This window comes from Suillus paluster, assembly GCF_016628075.1.
Source record: "Suillus paluster strain FC165 chromosome Unknown EDB91scaffold_469, whole genome shotgun sequence".
In the NCBI taxonomy this organism is placed as follows: domain Eukaryota; kingdom Fungi; phylum Basidiomycota; class Agaricomycetes; order Boletales; family Suillaceae; genus Suillus; species Suillus paluster.
The window spans coordinates 1-15445 of NW_024538029.1; the positions used below are offsets into that span (position 1 = coordinate 1).

The 15445-nt window shown below is 49.4% G+C and overlaps 8 protein-coding genes across 8 annotated transcripts; 5 read left to right on the top strand and 3 right to left on the bottom strand.

Moving 5' to 3' along the window:
• Nucleotides 1–1960: 1960 nt before the first annotated feature.
• On the top strand, nt 1961–2239 carry EDB91DRAFT_1007962 (uncharacterized protein; the record flags this gene model as incomplete). Its single annotated transcript, XM_041312360.1, has 1 exon — nt 1961–2239. A coding segment is annotated over one exon (279 nt), but the record flags the coding sequence as incomplete, so codon positions are not given.
• A 162-nt stretch (nt 2240–2401) lies between these two features.
• EDB91DRAFT_1184923 (uncharacterized protein) lies at nt 2402–2855 on the top strand. The gene has a single exon (XM_041320478.1). The coding sequence runs from the start codon at nt 2432–2434 to the stop codon at nt 2753–2755; it is 324 nt and encodes a 107-aa protein (XP_041168477.1). The 5' UTR covers nt 2402–2431; the 3' UTR covers nt 2756–2855.
• Nucleotides 2839–3585, top strand: EDB91DRAFT_1184924 (uncharacterized protein). Its single transcript, XM_041320479.1, has 2 exons — nt 2839–3158; nt 3215–3585. Exons 1-2 carry the CDS (start codon nt 3013–3015, stop codon nt 3330–3332), a joined length of 264 nt encoding a protein of 87 aa, XP_041168478.1. The 5' UTR covers nt 2839–3012; the 3' UTR covers nt 3333–3585.
• A 289-nt stretch (nt 3586–3874) lies between these two features.
• On the bottom strand, nt 3875–5347 carry EDB91DRAFT_1296441 (uncharacterized protein; the record flags this gene model as incomplete). Its single annotated transcript, XM_041324923.1, has 7 exons — nt 4794–5347; nt 4658–4732; nt 4517–4599; nt 4396–4450; nt 4302–4336; nt 4052–4223; nt 3875–3934 (listed from the first exon to the last, which is right to left on the bottom strand). The coding sequence occupies exons 1-7, from the start codon at nt 4911–4913 to the stop codon at nt 3875–3877; spliced, it is 600 nt and encodes a 199-aa protein (XP_041168479.1). The 5' UTR covers nt 4914–5347.
• Nucleotides 5348–6744: 1397 nt separating this feature from the next.
• On the bottom strand, nt 6745–8028 carry EDB91DRAFT_579991 (uncharacterized protein). The gene is made up of 4 exons (XM_041327773.1): nt 8024–8028; nt 7190–7963; nt 6828–7143; nt 6745–6755 (listed from the first exon to the last, which is right to left on the bottom strand). Exons 2-3 carry the CDS (start codon nt 7829–7831, stop codon nt 6964–6966), a joined length of 822 nt encoding a protein of 273 aa, XP_041168480.1. The 5' UTR covers nt 7832–7963; nt 8024–8028; the 3' UTR covers nt 6745–6755; nt 6828–6963.
• Nucleotides 8029–11291: 3263 nt separating this feature from the next.
• EDB91DRAFT_1258474 (uncharacterized protein) lies at nt 11292–12924 on the top strand (the record flags this gene model as incomplete). The annotated part of the gene is made up of 7 exons (XM_041324343.1): nt 11292–11498; nt 11557–11654; nt 11687–11871; nt 11919–12016; nt 12076–12252; nt 12328–12646; nt 12713–12924. The coding sequence occupies 7 exons, from the start codon at nt 11292–11294 to the stop codon at nt 12922–12924; spliced, it is 1296 nt and encodes a 431-aa protein (XP_041168481.1).
• A 680-nt stretch (nt 12925–13604) lies between these two features.
• Nucleotides 13605–14350, bottom strand: EDB91DRAFT_580562 (uncharacterized protein). Its single transcript, XM_041327774.1, has one exon. It carries the CDS (start codon nt 14184–14186, stop codon nt 13671–13673), a length of 516 nt encoding a protein of 171 aa, XP_041168482.1. The 5' UTR covers nt 14187–14350; the 3' UTR covers nt 13605–13670.
• Nucleotides 14351–14556: 206 nt separating this feature from the next.
• Nucleotides 14557–15309, top strand: EDB91DRAFT_1352346 (uncharacterized protein; the record flags this gene model as incomplete). The annotated part of the gene is made up of 4 exons (XM_041326155.1): nt 14557–14725; nt 14784–14934; nt 14986–15125; nt 15173–15309. Exons 1-4 carry the CDS (start codon nt 14686–14688, stop codon nt 15307–15309), a joined length of 468 nt encoding a protein of 155 aa, XP_041168483.1. The 5' UTR covers nt 14557–14685.
• Nucleotides 15310–15445: the final 136 nt, after the last annotated feature.

The window sequence follows — 15445 nt, forward strand, 5'->3', positions numbered from 1 at the left end:
TTTGGATCCTCTCCAAATATCACGCAATGTCGCTGAAAACACCGTTAAACTTCATTCTCAATAAAGTACATGCACAAGTACAGCGAGGATGTATCACATCGTAGTACCATTATTCGTGCATCATGCATCGTTCCCGCTGTGTGAAGCCTTGCCCTTCTTGTGTCACTCCCATGCGAAACCCCACCTATGCTTCGTCGACGCCGCGTTAAGCCTCCCGAGGTCTTGGTCATCTGCCACGAGACAAACAAAGGAGATTAAAGTCAATAGTGCGTCCAAGACATAGGGTTAGCTCCTTCTTCACCACAGTTGGTCTATGTTTGATGCCACGAGTTGCGTGTAATGACAGAAAGATGGGTGCAAAGACCTGGGGTACTGTGCGATAATCAACAAGTCGACAACCAAAGCACCTCACCAACGAAATCGAGTGCTTGGGTCGTCCGCGAGGCCGTTGTGAATCGCAACCCATCCTTCCACTTGTCTGGTGTGAACAGCTTAGCTTCCCCCACAGCAAATGATACGGAGACGCCGCTGGAACCAGCTTTCGAAAAAGGGCTCCAGCAGCCTATCCACAGGCCACCTTGTTGAAATAAATCAGGGCCATCAGGACAGCGTTATCCGCTGGTCTCGTCGACCTCGTTTCGCTGGAAAAAGTCAGCAAACGGTCAGTGTTCTGATACAACGCTTACCTTGCAACATAATTCATAGATCAAGTCTACTTCAAGTGTCGCTTGATGCCCAAGTGACTCCTTCATGTCGGTAAGTTATCCGTCGATGATCCGTCGATGAGGCCTAGACTTCCTTCAAAAGATGAGCGCCACAGAATGCTGCATCGGAGAAAGGCGGCGCGTGCGCAGGGGAAATCTTTGCATCATCGACCATGGATTTCGTGGGCTGAAATGAGGAAGACCGCTTGAAATTTTCGAAGGTCTCACATCGATCGGGGCAGTTCGTGAAGAGGATGGAGGATCTTATTGTCCAGAACGATACGCCCAAGCTGAACAAATTGTCTGATAAAATCTTCCAGAGAACGTCCGCGATAACATATGGCACTGTCGAGTGGTGCGGGATCACGAGTCCATAACCTCCTCGTAAATAACATGTTCATGGAAACAAGCACGCGGGTGCTGGTATCGAGGGTGACGAGGGGGAGGAGTCTGCATCAGAAAAATCCAGAATATGAACAGGGCAGGACTCGCATAGCATGCGGTAACAGCGTGCTGCACAATCCGCAAACATGCTGGGGAGTATCGACTCGGAAAACAGACAGGCTCATGCAAGGCGGAGAGGAAGGCGCTCTGTTGAATGTTTATCAACATCAATATAGTTCCTGATATATAGAAAGATACGTCTAGTGCCAGTCGCAGAACCTGAGAGCTCCATCCACATATCACTTAACCTGCGAAGAGAACGCATGGGACGCGGCCTAAAATTGACTTCCATGACTCTCACTGTCTCACCTGGCAGTTGATCGTTCGCATCTGTGATTGGAGAGTACCTGTGTGAGTCGGACTGAACGCTGTGTCTCGTGAGCCTGAAGCTGGCCATTCACTTACGGATTCACGGAAAAACTCTTGCGATTCCTCTCAAAAGGCCGAAGCAACTTTCGTATAAATAGTCTTGGAGTGCAAACGGTAAGTGGGTAGTAAGCGCATCCAACGATGGGATGGTAAGAATACTTGAAATTGTGAGATGTCGAGAGCAGTGAAACAGTTCTCCCTGAGGATACAAGATCTCTTCAATCTTTGACCTTGTTAGGATCCGAAGCTTGCTCTTACTACCACCCATGGCCATTAATATGATTGAATACCACTAGTACTGGAGCTCGCGGCACAGTCTCTGCTTCTCGCTGTCAGCCGCGCTCAAGTCAACGAACCAACAAATGGTACAGCTCTCGCACACCAGCCGGCTCGCAATCAAACTTCAATGAACAGGACCATTCTTGCTCAAATTACATGCCAATGAGGATATCAACGAGACCATCAAGCGGTACCGTGAATCACTTCGGGTAGGGCGGCAAGACTATCCAGAGCGCTATACAAAGCTTTTTAATTTGAGCTCGGCGCTCTGCTCTCGTTTCGCGAACACTTGGAAGATCGAAGATGTTGAGGAGGCCATTGAGTTCTGCCAGGAAGCACTGGCGGTTTTGCCACCACTCCACCCCGACAGGCACTACTCCCACTTCAGGATACGCAAGGCATATATGTCTCGTTACCGGGTGCAGCATAAACCTGCTGATTTATCACTCGCAGTGGAGAACTTCAGACTAGCATCAAAGCACCTTACTCAAGGCTTTCCAGCCCTTATTATTGAGGCGTATAATTGGACTGTCACAGCGGAGAGGTACAGTCATGCATCAAGTCTCTGCCGCTCTCTAAGCTCCGCCGCTATGTCGACGCATACAATATCCCCGTCAAAGGCCCTATCGACAAGAATGACCTCGTGGATTCCATCATTGCTGCAAAGTCTATCCCACTATATCCTTGTATCGCTGACTTCTTCCAGACACCATCAGACACCCGTCCTCCGCCCCCAACTCAGCAACAAACATCCACGTCACCACCCGATTTCCCCCGTCCTGACGTTGAACCTCAGCCAGCATCATACACAACGTATTCCCCCGAGCCCCCTAGACGGCGCTAGACCACACCTGCGCGGCCCCCGTCTCGTCCACCCACGCCTCAACCCCCGCCACCACTATCTGCCTTACTGGCAATGTCCCCATCATCCCTCTCGCGTTTACCTATCCACATGCTGAAACAGATACTGTTCGAGGCACGCGTACGCCTTCCCACTGATATCCTTGAGAAAGGAGAACTCGTGGCGCGCGTCAGTACTTGACTGGATGAGGAGAGAGCGGCAGCAGAGGAAAGGGATAGGATAGAGAGGGAGGAGAGGGAACAAGAGGAATGGGAACGGCGGGATAGAGAGAGGGCAGCGGAAAGTTCAGCCGTGGAGGCAGACGCAGAAGACGCCCATGTGCATGGGCCAGAAGACCCTGCCGAGAATGTCGAGATGCATGACGAGTCCCAACACCATCATTTCCCATCTTCCTCATCACCTCAACCCAGTTCTCCTCCCAGGACGACATACATGGAACGCTCGGGTTTATGTGTGATATGTCAGGATCAGGAGGCAAATATCGCGATCGTGGATTGCGGGTGAGTATCTCTCATTTCTTATTACACGCACGGCTTTGGCTAACTCGCCCCTACAGACATTTGTCCACGTGCCGTATCTGCTCAGAACTAGTCCTCGCCTCATCTCGCGAGTGTCCGCTCTGTCGTACTCGCATCGTCACAGAGGCACGACTTTTACGGATATTCAAGACATAGGCATGGGGAACGACGAACTTTTTTTGTCATTGCGCATGCACAGAGGCTGTAATTGTAGATCATGCCCAGCCATATGCATGCTGTCCTAGTCTGTATTTCTTTGCGTGGTTAAGGTATAGAGATAAGTTCCGAGTGGGACTTACGCTCATCTGTAACTAATAATCTAACATCATGAACTTATCTCGTCACGGTTGTGCTAATTTACTGCCATCTTCATAAGTTCAAGCCCAGCCTGCCAGTCTATCATCAATCTGCTTAGTTGATGAAATCTCTACTGTTGTCTTTATCCATCAGTCCGTCATGGTTCCAATAAGCTGATCCAGATTCCACCTGACCACTGCTTGAGGCACCCCCAACCTCCGCCGACGCATTGAGAAACGATTTTTATACAGCACCGTCGTGATTGCATCGAGTCCAACAACCTATCGTCAAATGATTGTTTTCTCTCCTGGACTTACGGTCAAATCACACAACATAGAATGATAAAACGACGTCACACGATGACACCCCACCCAGGGATAGATTGACGACATAATGAGGCACTATGTGTCATTGCGGTAGAAGCAGTGTAGCAGTAGAGCCAACGTAGCAGCCATTAACATCTGTGACAGCAGCACAGCAAGTATACTGCTCAAGAGACGACACGCAGACAACAACAGACAGCAACCCGATCGAAGGCCTTGGCGATCTTCAGCAAATGCGTGTCGTACGGTACGTACCTCCAGCGCAAACACGGTGGATGCTGAGCGCTGATGCGCGACGATGACCTTTCGCGGTCTCTCACAGAGTGCACTCATACAAAATTGCTGCAGCACAATATATTGTAACAGTTGAATGTTACGTTCGACAACAGACATAGCTCGCACTTTCAAACTCGTACGCCATACACGCCTAATCTCTGCGACAGTAGTCTTACATCCTTTCGACAGCTGACCGACGAACAACTAAGCAGGCTCCGAGAAGACCCACTTCCCTTCGTCGGATTCTTTCTTGTCGAGTATGACCTGCAAGCGCATAACACATGTCAGCAAAAGTATGGACAACAAAAGCAATGTCATGCGACCTTTCCATTCTGATCCGTCAAGGTGAACGCCTCCGCGTCGATAACGGCTTGGAATCTGAATCGTAGTATCCACGTCAGCAGGTAGGTTCAGATGACGAACAGGGCCCAGGCTGAGACAGACCTGAAGTTCAAGTTATCTAGAGTCGCTTTGACCGTCCAAAGATCGGGTGTGGAAGTGTAGGTGGCAGTCACAATGTGTTTTTTCTGGAAAAAAGGTGAGATTCGAATCAAGTAGAACAGTTCAGCTCGCAGACAGACTCACGTCCCATCCCAAGTATCGACCGAACCTCTCATTCTTGATCGTCGCCTGCGGTTTACCATTGAATTCCACAATCCACTGTCAATATCGCTTGTCAGCACGAGGGTCGGAACATGTCTCCAATGTAATAGCTGCGTACCGTCTGAGCATGGTCGCCTGGCACGCGCGGAGCCAGCTTAACCTCGTCTCCGTCGGTACACGTCAACACATCACCAGTGACAGCGACATTCGTAAAAACACCCTTGAACGTGATCGGCATGATATTACTGTGTTTGTTGTTGGGGAGAAGAGGGAATCAGAACTGGGTTGGTCCTCGAACCTGGGATTGTACCATCTTTTATATGCACGTCGTTGCAAGCTCGGCATTCTGTTGCGCCGAGCACACGCACACATGAATCATGTAAGCGATTCAATTGCAACTGACGAAGTTGGCACACAACATCATCCTGGCACTTCCGAATTGCAAACATTCCTCGCTTCCGCTCGCGGGGAATGTTTGTCAATGGGGTACGAGAGGAATTGTATAGAGATCCACGATGTCTCGACGGTGACTATACTACTCCTGGCACTTCCATTGCAAAAGGAGTTACAAGCATTCCTCGGTTTCGCTCGCGCGGAATGTTTGTCATTGTGGCACAGATGAATTTTATAGAGACCAGCTGATTTCTTGGCGGCGACCACTGCTGGGGACTAGTACGCCTAGCACTTCCATTGCAAAAGAAGTTTGTGACGGGAGTTGGTCTTCACCCTGGCATCCTCGTTGCACCTAGTATTCCAAACCGGTGAGGGATCGAGATCGAAGACCAGATGATCATGGTCGGCCGGAGCATAAAACTTGGTGACGAGGCACACGTTAGCCGTTGTACGGAGGCTGACAGCGACTTGGCTAAGTTGGCCTTTGCATACGGTATAGCTTGCATTCCCATGGAGAAATGATGTATCGCAGTTTTATGTAGGCTTAAAGTTCACGTTGATATACACTGCCAATACCACTGGCAGGTGACTCTGCAGTTCCGGTACTGCTTCCTTTCTCCCTCTGTACTGTGGTGTTCGTCATTACCCATGTTCTCTCCCGTATATTTCTCTTGCGCCTTCGATGGTCTTCTCTTGTCGTCGTATTTTCTTTTCGTGTCACTTTAGTATATGTATGAAATATATTGCATTGTTGTAAACTGTAACTTGAAGCCTGGGTCCTTGGTCAAGAACGCGTGAGTGAGGTTCAGCTACTGTGACACTCAACTCCAGTCACTACTCGAGATATTACATTATTATATTCACACAATATATATCTAACTAGTAAGGGGGGTGTGAGTATGTGTAGCAAAGTGTGAAGAGAGGGAGAGGAAAGGTGCAGAAGATGGGGAAAAGGGGCTAAAGGCGCACTGAGGTAACGAGAGATTGCGAGCGGTCATTGATTGAAGGGTAGCGAGAGGGGGCAGCGCCGGGGTGACAGGAAGGTTCGGGAGGTTGATGTAGACAGCGGTAGGTCGATGTTAAGCGTGGTATTAGGTAGATGAGGACCGCGACTGGTCAGTGGGAGCATGAGGAAGGCTGTGGTTGAGCGTGTGCGGCTGTGCCACGTTAATCAAGGGTGGGGAAGGGTCGAGGTTGGTACCAGGACAGCGGCCAGTTGCAGTTGCAGGAGTTTACTCCTGGGCATGCGCAGCAGCGAGAGGTTGTGGATGGGTGCGGAGGGCAACGCTAGAGCTGCAGGAAGGTGTTGGAGGTGGCGACTGAGCATGGGGAGCGGTGGGGAGTCCTGGTCAACAGCAGCGGGGACGAGGACTGAGCATATGTGCGGTGGATGGCGCAACTGTGCGTGGGTGGCGTCAGGGTCGCGGCAGGAAGTAGTAAGAGAGAGCGGCTGTCATCATGTCGATGAGGAAAAAAGAAAAACAGAGAAAAATATAATAACAATCCGCCAATGTCCTTGGGGTCGCTAAAGAGACCGGGTGCTCGGACTTTATTGCAGAGGTGGTTGCGGCAACCGAGCAAGCTCGGAGTTTTAACAAGGTGCTCAACATTCCAAAATTTCGCTCATGAGTCAATGGCGGCAGAGGAAGTTGGTAGATATCAGTCGATTAAAATTTCGTTACAATTGCTGATCACGAGGTGATGAGTTATTCCATACAATTACACTAAGTATGGTTCACCAGTGGACTGAATGACTTACACGATTTAGGGGTGCGAGAAGGATATACTCATTTCGACCTTGACCTTCATGAATAAGGCCGAGGTTGCGGAGGTGAGTAGTATTAGCCACTTAATGGTCCTCAGCCTATGCCTGCGCTGGCATTTTGAACGAGAGTCTAAAGAGGATGAAGTGGGCTGGAGATACTGTGAGCATCAATTGACAACAGCTGCGATATTACAAAACAGGGGACATTATACTTCATCCCCGTTGATCCAGGGATCCCAGGCCCCCAAGGGTATGGTATGTAGAATCGAGGAATGTTTGTAAGTGTTTGTAGTTCCTGTTGCAATACACCCTGGCGTGGTTCATATTATGTGGTCACTGCCGTGAAATTGGCTAACCTCTAGAAAGATCCCCTGACAAACATTCCTCACGAGCGAAATGGAGGAATGCTTGTAACTCCCCTTCCATGGAAGTGCCAGTAGTACAGTCACTGCCGAGATATCATGGATCTCTATACAATTCCTCTCGTACCCCATTGACAAACATTCCTCGCGAGCGAAAACGAGGCATGCTTGTAACTCCTTTTGCAATGGAAGTGCCAGGAGTAGCATAGTCACTGTTGAGACATCGTGGATCTCTATACAATTCCTCTCGTACCCCATTGACAAACATTCCCCGCGAGCGAAAACGAGGAATGTATGCAATTCGGAAGTGCCAGGGTGATGCTGTGTACCAACTTCGCCACCATGGCTGATCACGAAGTGATCAGTTGCAATTGAATCGCTTACATGATTCATGTGTGCGTGTGCTCGGCGCAACAGAATGCCGAGCTTGCAACGACGTGCATATAAAAGATGGTACAATCCCAGGTTCGAGGACCAACCCAGTTCTGATTCCCTCTTCTCCCCAACAACAAACACAGTAATATCATGCCGATCACGTTCAAGGGTGTTTTTACGAATGTCGCTGTCACTGGTGATGTGTTGACGTGTACCGACGGAGACGAGGTTAAGCTGGCTCCGCGCGTGCCAGGCGACCATGCTCAGACGGTACGCAGCTATTACATTGGAGACATGTTCCGACCCTCGTGCTGACAAGCGATATTGACAGTGGATTGTGGAATTCAATGGTAAACCGCAGGCGACGATCAAGAATGAGAGGTTCGGTCGATACTTGGGATGGGACGTGAGTCTGTCTGCGAGCTGAACTGTTCTACTTGATTCGAATCTCACCTTTTTTCCAGAAAAAACACATTGTGACTGCCACCTACACTTCCACACCCGATCTTTGGACGGTCAAAGCGACTCTAGATAACTTGAACTTCAGGTCTGTCTCAGCCTGGGCCCTGTTCGTCATCTGAACCTACCTGCTGACGTGGATACTACGATTCAGATTCCAAGCCGTTATCGACGCGGAGGCGTTCACCTTGACGGATCAGAATGGAAAGGTCGCATGACATTGCTTTTGTTGTCCATACTTTTGCTGACATGTGTTATGCGCTTGCAGGTCATACTCGACAAGAAAGAATCCGACGAAGGGAAGTGGGTCTTCTCGGAGCCTGCTTAGTTGTTCGTCGGTCAGCTGCCGAAAGGATGTAAGACTACTATCGCGGAGATTAGGCGTGTATGGCGTGCGAGTTTGAAAGTGCTACCTATGTCTGTTGATGAATGTAACATTCAACTGTTACAATATACTATCGTGCTGCAGCAATTGTGTATTTGTGCACTCTGAGAGACCGCATCAACATCCATAAGGCCATCGATCGGGTTATTGCTGGTTGTGGTTCGCGTGTATGATGTAGATTAATGACTTCTACGTATGTTGCTTCTACCGCCATGTAGGAAACAATAATGAGGTACCGCGGTGCGAGTACCCGATCTATCCCTGGGTGAGACATTAGAGTGACATCGTGTCACGTCATTCTATCGTGACTTCTCTGTTTTGTGATTTGACCGAGAAAACAGTTACTTATTCCTAGGTTGTTTGACTCGATGGGGGCGCAAACAGGCTACCCAGTGGTCGCAGCTTATCGGAACTATGGGTAGATGGGGACTCATCAGTAGGGATTTCATTCACTGAGCGGATTGATAACAGACTGGCAGGTCACGACAAGAGGGAACACAGGCGAGGACCACATGCACACTGGGCTTGGACTTGTGCAAGATGTCGTTCAAATGTTGTTCGCGTAGTACATTAGTCCCCTCAGTAAGGCTTGTCTCCTAAGCACAACTCCCCACCGTGACTCGGAGATGCGTTAATAATGTTGGATTATTAATTACATACGAGCCTGGGTTCCAATCGTTGCTCATCTCTATACCTTAACCGCGCATAAGAAATACGCACATGGAATGCCACCCTTGGCAAGACTTTGAAGATGTAAGAATCTATTATTATGTCAGAGATATATGGTCTGTAAGATCCTTCCAAAGACACTCTGAAAAACCGCCATAGAATGCTGCCTCTGAGAAAGGCAGCGCGTGCGTAGGGGACATATTTGCGCCATCGACCGTAGACTTCGTAGATGTGTACGTTGCGCTGAGATGAGGAAAATCACTTCAAAGGTCCATCGATCGGGGAAATTTGTTTATGAGGAGGAATAGAGGACCACTATATTGTCCAGAATGACGCGCCTAGGCTGAACGAATTGTCTATGAGATTCCCCCCCCTGATAAATCGAAAATTGTGGCAGCGTGCGGGACCATGAGTACATGACTTCCTCGTAAACAATATGCTCATGCTGGCAACAAGGGCGTGGGTACTGGTATCGATATCGAGGGCGACGAGGGCGAGGTCTACGTCAGGAATCATATAGAATGTGAGTAGGGCAGGGCCGACCCTTACAGCTCGCGGTGACAGCATGGTGTATGGCCTGCAAACATGCTGAAGAGTTGAAAAATAAGTAGACGGGCTCATGCGAGGTGGGTAGAAAGTGCGGCGCCCTAGTCCAATGTCTATCCTCATCAGGGTGATCGCATAGGAAGATGTGCATAGTGCCAGTCGCAGAACTGCTGAGCGCTTCATCTGCACAGCACTTTACCTGTGAAAATAACACGAGGATAATGCATGAGACTGCAGCCGAAACGATGATCAACTTCCATCACACCCACTGTCTCACCTGACGGTTGGAGTGCATCTGTGTGAGTCTGACTGAACGGTGTCTCGTGAGTGATTTCCTAAAGCCGACCATTCACGTACGGATTGTTGCAAGAGATCTCTTACGATCTCGGTCAAAGGGCCGAAGCAACTCTTGAATAGATAGTCTCCAAGCTGTCAGAAATCCTGTACGTTTCAATTATATCAACAAGAGATGAAGTCGAAGAGGATATGCCCCGGAGACTCACTAGCACTGCCGATCCCAAACAAACCGTTCTAATTCAAAGATGCCAGCGCACTCCTCTCGTATAGATAGCTCGCGATCCACCGTAGTTAAGACCCCAAGCGCCAACCACGTCTACCCCGACCAGTGGGAAGCAACAGATGCAGCGGTCACACCTATGCTACAGATATATTGGATGACGGAACTCAGATGGCCGATAGTGTCAGTTATTTTCGAATCACGTTTGATGGACACGTATTGCCTGTGGGGGTGCGGAAGGACTTTCACGTTGATAATGTAGATAGAGCATGAATATACGAATAGCAAGATCATGAGTTGAGTAGCCCACCTTCGAAAAAATGACAAGCGATGCGAACTGACGATGGGCTGGATGTTGAACGCCCTTCGAGGATCAGCATGGTGACGTCTATACTCTCGAGGTCGGGTTTGACCGAGGGGAACTTAGTTTACCTGGTGGCAGTCCGACATGTTTGGCCTTGTTAGGATCTAAAGCTTGGCCAGTACTCCCGAGTTGATTCATGATCTACTAAGGCAGCGGCCACTGAGCTTAATCAGGGACAAACACCGGCTCGCAACGAACAGGAGGATCCTCTTCACCCACTCTCATTCTCACTCTTCCTCCAAGTCGCATTGAAACTTATTATATATCCTCGTCACTTAATATTCCATTATCTGCTGCATGGGTCATTTTAGGCCTCCCTCGAGCCGTCCACTGTCGCAGACCGTCGCTTTTGTTTTTATGATGGTCTCGATTACCCTCTCCCATCTCATCCACTCAGTCCAACTCGTATTGACATAAACCGACTTTTTCGCGGCTGTGGATTTCTATCATTTTCACCGCTTTTACGCACTACGAAATACACTGGTTTCTATCCATTCCCTTGCAGTCTACAGTATGAGTAATACAAGAGTTGCAAGGCTGGGTCAGCATCACAAGGCACTCTGAGACTCGCATGTCTGCTCCAGTCTACTGATTACCACCAGCCTGGTTCATCGGCCGCCCCCTCGTTGGCCATTTTCGCTGATGACTGACCATGACATTGCCCACTTCTTTACCACAGGCTCTCCCGCTGGCATCTTTTGATCTCAGTGCTTAGTAGAACGAGAACCAGCATCTATCGTGCCGAACACCCATCAATTGGAAATACTCGGGCAACGTCATGATGACCCAAACCCTCATCAATTTCTCCTCTCCCTCTCACCCACTGCAACCGAAATTCTTCCCCAGTCCTGATATCCATATCGCCGTCCTATCCTACCACTCATCTCGCCCACCGTCCAACCCATCTTCGATCCTCCGTGTCTCTTGTCGTTTGCTTCATCACGTATCATACCTAGTAACATGGACTATCAATCTATCAGACTTGAAGGTGGGTAACTCTGTATCACTTTGGTACTCGTTTCGTGATCTTCACGCTCTATCTACAGTCATCAGTGGAAAAAATCTCTATTTCCCCTCCTTCCGCATACCCGCGAGTCCAGACTCTGGAAATCAAGCTATCCGAGTCCCTTCATCAAACAGTTCTGTAGCGTGGGGCGATACCTTGACCCTGTAAAGCAATCCACCGAGCATATCAGATCCGAACTGGTCCTTGATTTGTGGGCCATCGCATGCGTCACCTAAATTATCGGTCGAGATCAGGGCATCTTTGGAATTCGGTGGAATGCTGGGCAATGGAGAACTCATTGGACAGCTTGAAATGTCTTGGGTTGAACCGCTCGGTCATGGAGATGAGCCTTTGGGTGAGTAACCTGCTTCTCATTCATGCACATCCACTAATGTGTCGTAGAACTGTCCTTCCCACTCGTTTATGGTGTTCACCCATCTCTCACGTTGAAGGCCGCTTTAGTGAATGTTGGTGGAAACAACGACGGTGAACTGTTGACTGTGAGTGACGCCAGCCTTTGCACTGTCGACTTCTCCTGACAGATCGCAAACTTTATTAGTCCATCATTGACTGCGAGATCGCTCGAGACACGGATGCGGGTCACACAAGATTTGCAGCATACGTGACTAGCAAGCCGGTCTCTGACCTGAATGATGCCGTGGAACATGTTGCGTTGGTTTTAGAGCGGTGTCCGGTCGGCCACCCTGACCAACCTCGCGTGCGCACGCTTTCAAGGGTACATTTGCAACGAGCTCCAAGACATCGACTCTACTACCTGTCTATTTCGCGACGCTCTTGCATTCGTCCGCAGGGCCACCCTGATTATCCATCATCTCTGTACCATGTCCTTAAAGCATTGATCTGGCGCTACAGCAAGGAGCTTGCCGCCATCAATATCCGCGAATCTGCTCAAATCTCCCTTGAGCTACTACCTATCTGCCCAGAAGGCACATATCTTCGGACCATCGTGGCAGGGGCAAGTGGTATGGATTATGTAATCCGCACATGCAACAATCTTCCGATAGACGCATCCGATGAAGGCATCCACCTTCGACGAATCGTACTCGAGCTCTGTCCTTTGGGCCATGAATACCGTCCCAGCTCCCTCTATAAGCTTTCATGCGCACTCGGTACACATTTTGGGTAATGTGGGAGCATTGTTGATATAGATGAGAGCATGCAACTTGGTCGTGAAGCTGTTTCTCTGTGTCCCGAGGGACATCCTGATCGTGGTGTCTACTTGAATAACTTGGCTGTCTCACTCCGCTACTACCGCTTCCGTCACCAAGACAAATCTGATGACCTCGACGAGGCCGTCTCTCTGTACGAAGAAGCACTGTGCCTGAGCCCTGTTGGGCATAAATCTCGGGATCTACAATGGGGCGCCCTCCTTGACCGTTTCAAGTAACGCGGTGAGGTAGAATACATCAACACAGCTACCAGCCTCCGTCACGAGGCACTGACATTGCGCCCACCTGGGCATCAAGAACGTGATACCACACTTTCCTAGCGAAGGGCTAGGTGAACATGACGCCCCACCACAATAAAACATATGTTCTGAATCTCCTCCAAATATCACGCAATGTCGTTGGAAACACCTTGAAATTTCATTCTCGATGAAGTACATGAACTCGTACAGCGAGGATGTATCACCTTGTAGTACCGCATTCGTGCGTCAGGCCCATGCGAACCCCCACCCACTCCCAAGTCCTTTGAAAGTCTATGAGTGCGTCGAAGACCTAGGTTTAGCTCCGTCTTCATCGTAATCGTTCATGTTATGCAACATGCTTGCAAAGACCTGGGGCACGTACAATCATCAACAAGTGGTGCTAACGAAGTACCTCGCCAAAAAATAGAGCGTTTGCGTCGTCCGTAAGGCCGGCCATCGTGAATCGCAATCCACTCTTCCACTCGTCTAGTATCAACAATTTAGTTTCCCGCAGCTAATCATACGGAGACGCCGCTGGAACCAGTTATCGCAAAAAGTGTTCCAGTAGCCCATCCACGGCCACCTTATTGAAATAAATCAGGGCCATCAGGACAACGTTATCCGCTGGTCTCGTCGACCTCATTCCGCTGGAAAGAGTCAGCAAATGGTCAGTGTTCTGATACAATGCTTACCTGCAACATAATCCACAGATCAAGGCTACTTCATTATTGGGAAGTGTCGCTTGATGCCCGAGTGACTCCTTCATGTCGGTAAGTTATCGATCGATGATCCGTCGATGAGGCCTGAACCTCCGTCAAAAGATGAGCACTACAGAATGCTGCATGTGAGAGAAAGGCAGCGCGTGCGTAGGGGAAATCTTTGCATAATCGACCATAGACTTCCTGGGTGTGTGTCGGGAAAAATGTCGAAGGTCTCACAGCAGTCGGGGCAGTAAGAGTGCATTGTCTCCGAACAGCGAGAGTGTTGCAGGTGAAAGAGATGATGGGAAAGTGAGGTTGTGGGACGTCGAAACGGGGAAGATTATAACAGCTGTAGTTCTCAAGAATTGCGACATGGAGATTCATCGAGAGGTGCTCTCCATGGTCAGTCAGCTCGGCATGGACGTCACGGTTAAAAACAAGCTTATCTCCGGGTCTGTAAGTTTTGGCTTGATTAGGATATTCGATCGATCGGGAGCAGATCATACACAATTCCAGCACCGCCGTCGCTTTTGTTTTCATGACTCTCTCATCAACTCAGTCCAACTCGTATTGACTTGAATCTACTTTTTTTTGCGACTGCAGACTTCTATCGTCTTCACCACTTTGCTAATGTTGTACACACTGCGAAATACAATGGTTTCTATCTATTCCATTGCAGCGTACTGAATGAGGCTTATGAGTGATACGAGAGTTGTAAGGCCGGGTCAGCACATGTCTGTTCCAGCTGACTGATCACCAGCAGCCTGGGTCATGGTTAGCCACTTTCGCTGATTACTGACCATGTCATCGCCCACTTCTTTACCACAGGCTCTCCCGCTGCTCTAAGTCTCATCTCTTCATCTCGGCGCTTAATGGAATCAGCACCAGCGTCTATCATGCCGATTCTGCCGAACACTCATCAATACACGTGCGACATGATGCCCCATCCCTACCCTCCGTCTTGTCCTATCGCTCATTCCGCCCACTGGGCCACTCAGCCCATCCTTGATCCTCCGCGTCCCTTGTCGTTTGCGCCATCATGGCTGGTAGCTTCGAAGGCCAATGCATCAGACTCGAAGGTAGGTCACTTTATATCAACTTGGTATCCATTTTCTGACCTTTACGCTATATCTACAGTCATCAGCGGAAAAAACCTTTGTGTCCTTTCCGAGCGTATACCTGCAGGCATCTACGTGTCCATTAAACTCGACCAGACGAGACTCTGGGAATCAGCCATTCGAGTCCCATCATCCAACAGTTCTGTAGCGTGGGGCGATACCGTGAACCTGTAAGCCAATCCTTTCAGGCCCGATTTTGAGAACTGATCCTTTGTTTGTAGACCATCACATGTGTCACCTCAAGCATCGGTTGAGATCAGGGCATCCTTGGAGCTCAGTCGGATGCTAGGCAATGGAGAACTTATTGGAAAACTTGAAATATCCTGGGGTGAACTGCTCGGTCACGGAGATGAGCCTTTCGGTGAGTAACCTGCTTCTCATTCGTGCATATCTACTCATGTGTCATAGAACTGTCCTTCCCACTTGTTCGCGGTGTCCGCCCATCTGTCACAATGAAGGCCGCTGCTGTGAATGGTTGCGGAAACAACGACGGTGAACTGTTGAACGTGAGTGACTCCAGCCTTTGCACTGTCAACTCCTACTGACAGATCGCAAACTGTAGTCCATCGTTGACCGCGAGATCGCTCGAGACACGGATGCGGGTCACACAAAATTTGGTGAATACATGACAAGCAAGAGGGTCTCTGATCTGAACGATTGCTGTGGAGCATTATGGGTCAG

Bases quoted from the DNA above. Each gene is read 5' to 3' on its own strand.
- EDB91DRAFT_1184923 (XM_041320478.1), top strand. From the start codon at position 2,432: ATGACCTCGTGGATTCCATCATTGCTGCAAAGTCTATCCCACTATATC.
- EDB91DRAFT_1184924 (XM_041320479.1), top strand. From the start codon at position 3,013: ATGCATGACGAGTCCCAACACCATCATTTCCCATCTTCCTCATCACCT. The intron at 3,159-3,214 runs GTGAGTATCTCT...TCGCCCCTACAG, and splicing joins ATCGCGATCGTGGATTGCGG to ACATTTGTCCACGTGCCGTA.
- EDB91DRAFT_579991 (XM_041327773.1), bottom strand. From the start codon at position 7,831: ATGGTCGCCTGGCACGCGCGGAGCCAGCTTAACCTCGTCTCCGTCGGT. The intron at 7,144-7,189 runs GTTAGCCAATTT...GAACCACGCCAG, and splicing joins GTCAGGGGATCTTTCTAGAG to GGTGTATTGCAACAGGAACT.
- EDB91DRAFT_580562 (XM_041327774.1), bottom strand. From the start codon at position 14,186: ATGAAAACAAAAGCGACGGCGGTGCTGGAATTGTGTATGATCTGCTCC.